At 47.2% G+C, this 9,288-nt stretch overlaps 1 protein-coding gene across 2 annotated transcripts; it reads right to left on the bottom strand.

Moving 5' to 3' along the window:
- Positions 1–1,298: 1,298 nt before the first annotated feature.
- LOC119308214 (transcription factor E2FA-like) lies at positions 1,299–6,150 on the bottom strand. 2 transcript variants are annotated; one of them, XM_037584334.1, is made up of 14 exons: positions 5,849–6,150; positions 4,510–4,699; positions 4,376–4,432; positions 4,191–4,276; positions 4,028–4,116; positions 3,899–3,953; positions 3,719–3,771; positions 3,602–3,652; positions 3,437–3,485; positions 3,294–3,359; positions 3,131–3,207; positions 2,823–3,036; positions 1,894–1,960; positions 1,299–1,789 (listed from the first exon to the last, which is right to left on the bottom strand). In XM_037584334.1, exons 1-14 carry the CDS (start codon positions 6,008–6,010, stop codon positions 1,671–1,673), a joined length of 1,335 nt encoding a protein of 444 aa, XP_037440231.1. In that variant the 5' UTR covers positions 6,011–6,150; the 3' UTR covers positions 1,299–1,670. The 2 variants fall into 2 exon arrangements, with proteins under 2 accessions (XP_037440231.1, XP_037440232.1); XM_037584335.1 differs by having other exon boundaries at positions 5,839–5,954.
- Positions 6,151–9,288: the final 3,138 nt, after the last annotated feature.

Here is a 9,288-nt window from a genome sequence, read left to right as displayed (position 1 = left end):
TTTTTCTCCCAGCCGGGACCCAAAGAGCTCAAATAGCGCCGGATTTGGCCGAAGTTACGCCCGGCGGTCCCAATCCAAACCCAGAAAGCCGAGAGGCACTTGGGGGCGCCGGCGCTCCTTTTTGCATGCAAAACCCCCACATGTCGGCATCTCTCCTCACTCTCTCCTCTTTTTCCTGCTAGGCCCACCCGTGCATGTGGGAATCTTTCCCTCACCCAGCCCCGCCTCCTTCGTCCTGCCCCGCCGAGCTCGCTGCCCCGCCTGCTCCGCCCGCACGCTCGCCTCCGCCCCCGCAGCCTCCCCCGCCGGCTCGCGCTCGTGCCCTCCTCTACTCTGCCAGGCTCGCCCCCGCCGCCAGGTCACCTCCCCCGCTGCGCTCTGGCTCGCGCTCGCCCCTTCCGCCAGGTCGCCTCCCCCGCCGCCAGGTCGCCTCCTCCGCCGCGCTACAAGTGCGCAAATCGCAGGCAGCGCGGGCGCCAGGAGCAAGACGGGCGGGCACGGCAAAACGCGGCGGCGGTACCTGGGGGTGGCCCGAGCGGCCGAAGGGGGCCTAGGTGTGGCAGGGGTCGGCGGGGTGGCGGAAGTGGGTGGCCGGCAGGAACTGGACACGGCAAGGCCGGGCCGGCCGTGGCACCGGCAGCCCCCCAGGCGGCGGAAAAAATGCCTCCTGGGGGGCTCAACGGCTGGAGATGCTCTAATGTCCCAGCAGCCATTGTCGAAGAAACCTAATAAAGAGGCAAGATGCCCACACCCTCTGCCGACAGCAAGAAAGGAGGGACAGAAGGAGGACTACCAGCGGCTAGGGTTCCCTCCCCATCGCCCACAGAAGCCGCAGAAGGGAATGAGAGCCATTTTCAAAATAAACACCTGCGAGTGTTTGGTTCGATGAAAATCTCCAGGCTTTATTGTCCAGTTATTGCTAGCTAATAAGGCTCTATCTGAATTGGGGGGAAAAAACATCTCTACATTTCGATTTGACACTAGGCAAACACGATAGGCAGATGTCATCGAACGCTGACGGTTTGTGTTACAACTGCATAAGCTTCTAGTCTATGTCTTCAGTGCTACTCCCTCCGGTCCTTTTTACTCTGCACATTGATTTTGCCGAAAGTCAAACTTTACTAAGTTTGACCAAATTTTTATTAAAAATTATTAGCATCTATAATATTTGATAAATATAATATGAAAATATGTTCCAAGATGAATCTAATGATATTGGTGTTGTTATGTGAATGTCTATAATTTTTTATATAAACTTGGTCAAAGTTGGATGAGATTGACTTCAGACAAACCTAATATGCAGAGTAAAAGGGACCGGAGGGAGTACTTGAAATAATTAAGTCACGGAGCTTGCTGCTCTGTACATGTTTCTACTACAGTCCTAATGTTGTGAGCTACAACATGCAGCATACAAGCTAGAAACCTGAAAAAGACCAGGTAGTCAGTAGATCTGAAAATGATCAGGTCGTTGGCTATTGGCATAGAAGCTTGACCCAGAGAGCTACTGACATGGCACTAGGTTGCCATCTGTATGTACATCACAGCAACCCCCCTGGAACCTTTGCTCTCGGGTCTCTTCTGAATTGATGGCCATTGATAACCCGCAGCAAGAAACGAAGCATTCTTCGCATGTATACGAATGGTACTTGCCACCATGCTTCAGGTCTTCTTCAGCTAATGCACGAGGGGTGATCCACCATTTCAGAGGGCGGCTGCTCTTGCTGCCGAGGTGTGCCAACTTCCAGGAAATCCTCGGCGTTGATGTCGATTCCTTCCCACTCCACATCTGCTGTATTCGAGTTAAGGAGTCCAATGGTTTCACATCGTAACATGGTATGCTATGCTACAGCATAAGCACATCACGGGTTATATAGACTGTTAGAAAAAGGATACGTGCTGTCTTCCACATGTCAGTAATGCTAACCCCTGTGTCTGATAAGAGCCAGTAATCCGCATCAGTCTGCACAAAAAAAATGTTTTTTGTTTTATGTAGTGCTTATGCAGGAAATTTTAGCTAACGATGGCAATAGTAGGGTATGGGTGGGTACAACCTCCTGCCCAAAGCCATACCCACATAAACCTTCTATACCCACTCACTTCAATAGCCATGGGGCACAAATTGGCACCCATGCCTATAACTATCGGGTATCAGTATCCAGTGGGTACAGCATATAGCGTTTGCATTCAAAATAAGGTCGAGAAATGAGTCTAAAATTCAAGTAATGATGGGTAGCCTAGCACTGATGTGACCTCCGGGGTATCCATTGGGTTACACATGGGTGCACCCATGCTCTACCCATATATTTTACAGATATGGATACCAATTACCCATGGGTGCAAAGTTTCACCCATGCCCACTGTTTTCAGTTAGGGTACCCACGGGTACCCATACCCATGGGCAAAACTGCCATCCTATTTCCAAATGAGCTCAACTGTGATATAAAAGATGCATCCATAGCAGATAGAAGTGCATTCTTTACTTTCTTTAGAACTAATTTGGGTATTCCTAATATTGGTCATGAGATGCTCCTCTCTCCATGTGCAATTGAATCTCGCAGTTTATCAGTTTTTGCGGGTTAATCTTTCAATTATCAAAGAACAGGTGGTAGAATGAAAGAATAAGTAGCAGGACTTACAAAACACTAAGCAGAACAGAAAATACCAGAGCTAATTGTATAGGATAGGAATGACATAGTGAAGAGGAAGTAGTGAAGTTGAGCATTGGGTGCAAACACGTATTACTATAGTTAGAATAGGATTGTGGCCAAATTTACTTTTAGATAAATATGCTGCAAAAATTTATTGCATGGAAGTGAACTTACATCAAGTTCAGAAGGGACAATCTTCATCATCCCTCCAATATCATGTGTAGTAGGAGCGTCAGGGGGCATTATCAGCCCTTGTTGAACATTCTCCATCTCCACATCTTTGTTAGATCCTGTAGCGAGTGGTGTCCTAGGATTCTCTAGATAATCCATGCTTATTGTTTGTGCAGGCCTTGGAGGAGTCTCCATGCCACTCATCTCCTCAAATTGACTTAAAAGAAATAGATAATGATATTAATATTCACATCAAGTTAGAGCTCTACATTCTGAAGTTTTGATGCTAGGGATGTTGAATGGGCATATACCTAACTAGGTACACATCTATCGGACCCATAGTGCTTCTTAGAACAATCCTATATCTCCTTTGAGGATAATCATTCACCTGCATGGGAACCGAAGATGCCGTCATTAACAAAATGAAGTACTCATCTAAGTCCTAAAGGTGACAAACATATTGTTAATACTCACCTCATCAGGATCTGGGACTTCAAGCGTTGTACCATGAGGTGCTTTTATTGCGATTAGTGTCTGATTCTGCAAATTAAAGCATGGTACTTTTAATTTACTTGATGCCAGTCATTTAACAAGTATTGCTAGAGATCAAAAGGTACCTGAAAGCATGGCAAAGACTTGATATCATCTTCTGTGACATACAGCCATCTGTGGGAAACGAGGTGAAAGAATAGATTATAGACTTGCATTAAAGTCCTAAATGTCTTAAGTAACTATACGACGAACATAAATACTCTTTTAGGGAGGAAAGGGGGGTCACTTACTTTTGGTTATTTTCATCTTCAGTGAGCTCTCTTAACTTGTCTCGCATTTCACTGCAAGAAACAATCAAGTTAGTGAAAGAATAATAACATCAGGAACTTAAGTAACTCGTCGCCAACCTTATTTGTCCGTCTAAGCTATGCTCTTGCAGTGTGAGGGCTTCAATATCTCCCTGCAGATGACAGATATAAAGAATCATAATTTTTGAGAGCTGAGGAACTAAAGAATCTCCTTGTCCACAAATCATGTTGCATGTGAAGCAACATTTGTCATAACTAAAACGGCACAAAGCATGATACCTGTAAAATGGACATATCATCGCTAACTTCACCTGGTCGAGAGTCATCGATTCCTCTGCAAAAGAGCATACATAATGTAATTGATGACCACAAAATACAAGTAATAGATATGGACACAGGATAACTTACTTCCAACGAATGTTGTTCTTAAGCTTCTTTTCTATCAGCCCTATCCCTTCGAGGACATTAGTAATGTCATATATACGTCTTTTTTGTACCTGCACAAAGGCAGCACATTTACATGACTAACACTAGAAAGGATCTCTTGAAACAAGAGAAGCAAACTACCAACCTCTAGCGTTTCTGCAGCATTATTCAAATCAACCATGCCACCAGGTGCACCCTTTAGCAAGTTCAGGAACTTTTTTGTCAATAACCCTAAATGGACAACATCAATAAATGATGATCAGCTAACAAGCTACTGATAAAATACCAGTCCAGAAAAACAATAGTCCAAAATTGAGTGTTCCATCTAACCTAGGGAGCTATCATAACGGCAGCCACCAACAGGAGTAGCTGGATTGCCCGGAGAACCTGGAAAATAGTATTAACATGAGCGACTTGGTCAAAGATGAATATGATTCATGGCTGACTGAATCCACATCACTCACCGGAAAACAAAGGGGTCTGAGGACAAGATTTCTGGCCTTTTGCAGCTTTAGGCTTGGCGGACATTTTAGAACCTTTTCCCGAAGGTGGTGTAGGAATTGGACTGTTTGCTGCGTTAGCATATCCAGGGCTCATCATCCAATCATTTGATTCAGCTACCTCATTGTCTTCTCTGTTGTGTTTCCGCTTTAACTACAAAATGAAACATTGTTATTAGATTTATGAGAAAAGCACGCATTGCATCAAAAGCGTTAATGAAAACTGAATGTTGGTTAACATGTGTTCTCCAAGCTTTCTGCAGCTACTACAAGAATGCGGCATCGATAAAACATGTAAGATTCAAGAGAATCGGCCAAGGGGGAAGAGAGCCATAAGAGAATAGGGTTCTGGAACGAAATATTTATAAAGTGTAACTGTTAGTAATGGATCCTAGGGAAGTTAGTGGAATATGATTTGATAGTTTTATAGCCTGGATTAGCACTTGTTAATCAATAAATTAAAAAGGACTCCGAATAAATAGACAAGTCATAACAACCGTCATGAAACAGTAACAGGTTTTTTCTGTAAGAAGAAACTGTTTTTGTTAAGTTTATATTATCCCTGTAGCTCTTTCAGTAAATTATAAAATGGTCTGCCTGTTTTCACACAGTGTGGCGAATTTAGCTAAAAGATGAAACTCGTAACATTGTCCACACCTCAATTATGAGAATGTCTTCGCTTTGGGGTTTTCAAGCCAGCAGCACATGTCACACAATCTAATACTCCCTCCGTCCCACAATATAAGAGCGTTTTTTACACTAAACGCTCTTATATTATGGGACAGAGGGAGTAGCTTGAGCCACTATAGGTTGTGAGGAGCAGAATGAAGTAAGTCGTCAATTGAGAGCAGCTGGGAACATTATATGTTTTGTAGGAGAATGGCGCATATGAAAGTGTGACTAGGTAGAAATCAAGTTAAGAAACATGAGCCTTCCCATCAAATCATACCGATTTCCAAATATTTAGTTCGTTCAGATTCCATCTTAGACACTCTTCTAGAAATAGCGGAATGAATCGTAAATAAAGGCTGTATTGGACTGCGCCACAACCCACCGGGTAGCAAAAATTCAGCAATTTTTCCTCTATCACATCCAAAAACAACCATTCCCCTCGACCCCAGCTTGGGCGTTCTCAAATCTACAGTGACACGCTCCAGCATTGCTACGCTCGATCTACTGCGGCGGCTCAGATGAGCTCCCCTCGTGGCGAGCGGGACGGGTTGCGTCCTAAGAAGCGTCCAACTGAAGAACCGAAACAGTGAATCTATCGAGAAAGCTCCTTGACAAGCCCACCCCAACTCACTGGCGTCCTGAGGACGACGGCCTCCGTCATGTCGGCGCTGCCGCCGCCGTCGGCCGGGCCGAAATGGTGGTACTCGCCAGGCGGCGACCCGAACGGCTGGTAACGCTGCAGCAGCACGCGCGCCGCGCCCTCGCTGCTGGTTCCGCCGGCGGCGGCCGCCATGGTGATCCGAGGCGCGGAGCCGGCGGATGGATCGGGGCGGGGCGCTTAGGGTTTGGATCTGAGGATTTTTGGCGGCAGAGGGGGAGAAAACGAGGGAAAGGAGGGGGTGGAGGGGGAGGAAAGGAGGGAAAATTGTGGTTTCGGTAGTGGAGGATGAAAGTTATGGCCTCGGACAGATGATGGGGTACAGTTTTAGAGGACCGGGACGGGAAATGTAAGCGGTCATTCTTTTTTACTACAGTACTATCTTCTTATTACTACGAGTGTTCAATTTATGATCACTCGAATGAAATAAGCCTTTGGCTTCTTCACTGAGAGAAGCGTGAGCATCGAACAAGAGTGACTAGCGGTGTGCAGTACTGGTACAACAGGGAAACGAAAACATTCTTGACACGTCATGTGGCCTGGTGATTCTAATGTATCATGGGAGATAAAAGTGAGACGTGGCAGCAGGGAAAACGTCTCTGTCGAAACAAATTAAAGCAAGGAAAACGCCCAACTGTGTGGGGCCCGGGTTTCGTGGAGAGATGCGCGCGCTTTTATTTTCCCGCCGCCGCGCTTGTGGCCTCCCCCTGACACGTGGGTCAACCGCCAGCTTGAGCGCGCGCTGGCTCTCGGTTTTTGGCGCGGAGACTCCTGATTGGTTAAGCCCGCGCGCCCAAGGCTTAAATGAATGCGCTCGACATCCATCTGCAGAGTTTGTTTAGGCAGCTAATCCTGACGAGGACATCAATATCACTGTTACACCCACAGCCCCTATTATCACATATACTGGACCAATTACTAGAACTCGCGCACACCAATTAAATTATCAGGAACTTTCGTTTCTTGGTAATGATTCTAATGTTCATGAGAATATGATGCTGCCTAAATTGGATACATTTGTTTTGCTTACAAATGAAAGGCCTAGCTTGGAGAAGGATGAACATTGGAGCAAGTACAAGCATGGAGATGGTGGCATGCGCAAGGGGAACAAGAACGGAGTTACAAGTGATGATTTCAGGACGTTGAATCCACCATAATTAGTGCATGAAGCCTTGGACGAAATATACAAGATGCTACTTCATAACTTTCGTCCAGAGGCTATTCTAGGATGTTGCGCCACCTTTTTATTGGGCCACACCCATGTAATTTCAAAATACATAAGTATAGGCTATTTTTAGAGTCCGTATGTATGGGGAAACAAGAGGTAGGGTTGGTTTCGTTTAGACTTTGGGTTTTGTTTAGATTAAAAGTTCGCCATAGCTGCAACTTCGCGTACTTCGTTTGTGTTCAACGGCCAGACCAATATGTCATAGAACCCCATCTTGATCAATAAATCTTTCATTTTACATTTGCAATATCCAGATTGCAATCTCGGTTTCTTGCTTGTTCTTCGTTTGCTCGCAGGAAATAGACCCTCATGGTCAGGTTGATCGTGCTCCGACGTGGTCAATAACCTCTAGGGGTTGGTTTAGCGATTGCTAAGGCGCGACGTCCTCGCACGTACGTAGTCGGATCGTCAAAGTTTACTCCTCCGAAACGATAATCGTCATCTCATCGAAAGACGGGACACCTTTGCCTCTATCAAACCCGTAAATTTGCGCCCATGTATGTTCGCGGATCACGGACACTGTGATGCCGGAGACCATCGTCCAATGTTGTCCGCATATTTTTTTTAACAGGATTGCCCACATACATTTTAAATAGTATTTGAACTAAACGGACAAAAATTGCGTAAAGCAATCGATATTAATTAAAGTTCGGATAGAAAATAGCACGGATCATCCATATACATAGCATGCGAATAAGTCTAGTAGAACAATGTCTCAAATTCACGAGATTAACCGGATGTCCAACAAGTTTTTCAACAACGGATCATGTTGTCCCACACAATACCGCCCCTTTAGCTTCATCCAATAGTGTGTACGTAAATGATTGTCCATGTGTCATGTGATACATCACGCAGCGCGTGCGAGCTACATAATGTGTAGACCGGATGACGAAGGTCCGGCCGCGCAGATCAGGGGGAACCAGGGAGGCAGCCTCCGGTCGGCCGGCGCAAGAGGAGGATGAGACATGGATGGAGGCAGCGGAGCTCGGACCACCGTTGTTCGTCCTACTGCCTCCTTGCGCAACAGAGAGGGTTGGGCGGACGCGGTGCTCGGCGCTAGCACGACGACATGAGAGAGGTTCGGGAGGACAAGAGAACGGAGGGTCACGGCGGAGAGGAAGGAGGTGGTGGGTCTCGTTGCTGACGAGGGAGGTAGGATGGAGATTGAGATTGGGGAGAGGAGAGGAGCGCGCCAGTACGACTTGGATGCGATGCAGTGTGGGTAGGGCGGACACCCCCTCTCCAGACGCGAGACACGATGCATGCGACAGGCACGCACGGGCCAGTCCACGCTGCGCACGACCAGGAAATCCCAGATGGGACGCCACAAGACCGCGCAGCGGAGCCGCTACAACCGACGGGTGGGACCAACAGCAGTACGGGACCACATGTCACTGCAGCAGCGGCAGGGGTGTGCACAAGCCGGGTGCACATGTGCCTGCCCACCTTGTGCGGGCCCTCCAAGACGCATGACGCAACACGGCCTCTTCGTGACGCACGCCGCACGACGTGCCCAACAACCCATCCCGTGAGGAGCCTAGCCACGGCAGCCGACGAGCGGGGTCAGAAGCAGCACGGGACCATCTGTCATCACGTGGATCCCAAAGCGGGTGCGCATGCGTTGTCCAACCATCCTCCACGGCTTCCCCGGACGCATGACGCGAGCAGCGGATCGAACGCGTGGTGCGCGAGGATAGGCCCTTTCTCACCCGCCGGGGATTCACCCAGCCAATAGCACGGCCACAAAAGCCCACCAGTCATGAACGTGGAAAAAAAACAACCACGGGGTGAAAACCGGAGTCAGAGAACAGAAAGCAATCGAATGGCCAAAAGGAAACGGTTGACCAGAAAGAGCTCGATCGAACGGCCAACATAGGTTGAAATCGAGGGAGCTCCCTGGGAGCGAGTTGCCCAGCCACCTTAGGTCTTCTTTGGATTGGAGGATTTTCACAGGATTTTCATGGGATATCAATCCTCAGGATTGTTTCCTATGAAACGCATTTGGATCAAAGGATTGGGCCATTAAAGTTCCTCAGGATTGGGTCTTCAAGGTGCTGATTCCAAAGGAATTTACACATGAGGTCCGACCTCTGGAAAAAATCCACAGGATTGGCTATATCATGGCAATCAAATCCTCCATTTTTCCTATTCCTTTGTTTTGCAAATCCTGTGATCCAAAGAAGCC

The sequence above is a fragment of the Triticum dicoccoides genome, chromosome 5B, assembly GCF_002162155.2.
Source record: "Triticum dicoccoides isolate Atlit2015 ecotype Zavitan chromosome 5B, WEW_v2.0, whole genome shotgun sequence".
Classification (NCBI taxonomy): Eukaryota; Viridiplantae; Streptophyta; class Magnoliopsida; order Poales; family Poaceae; genus Triticum; species Triticum dicoccoides.
Note: the sequence above shows the minus strand (reverse complement) of the source record. Positions and strands in the feature narration are given on the sequence as shown.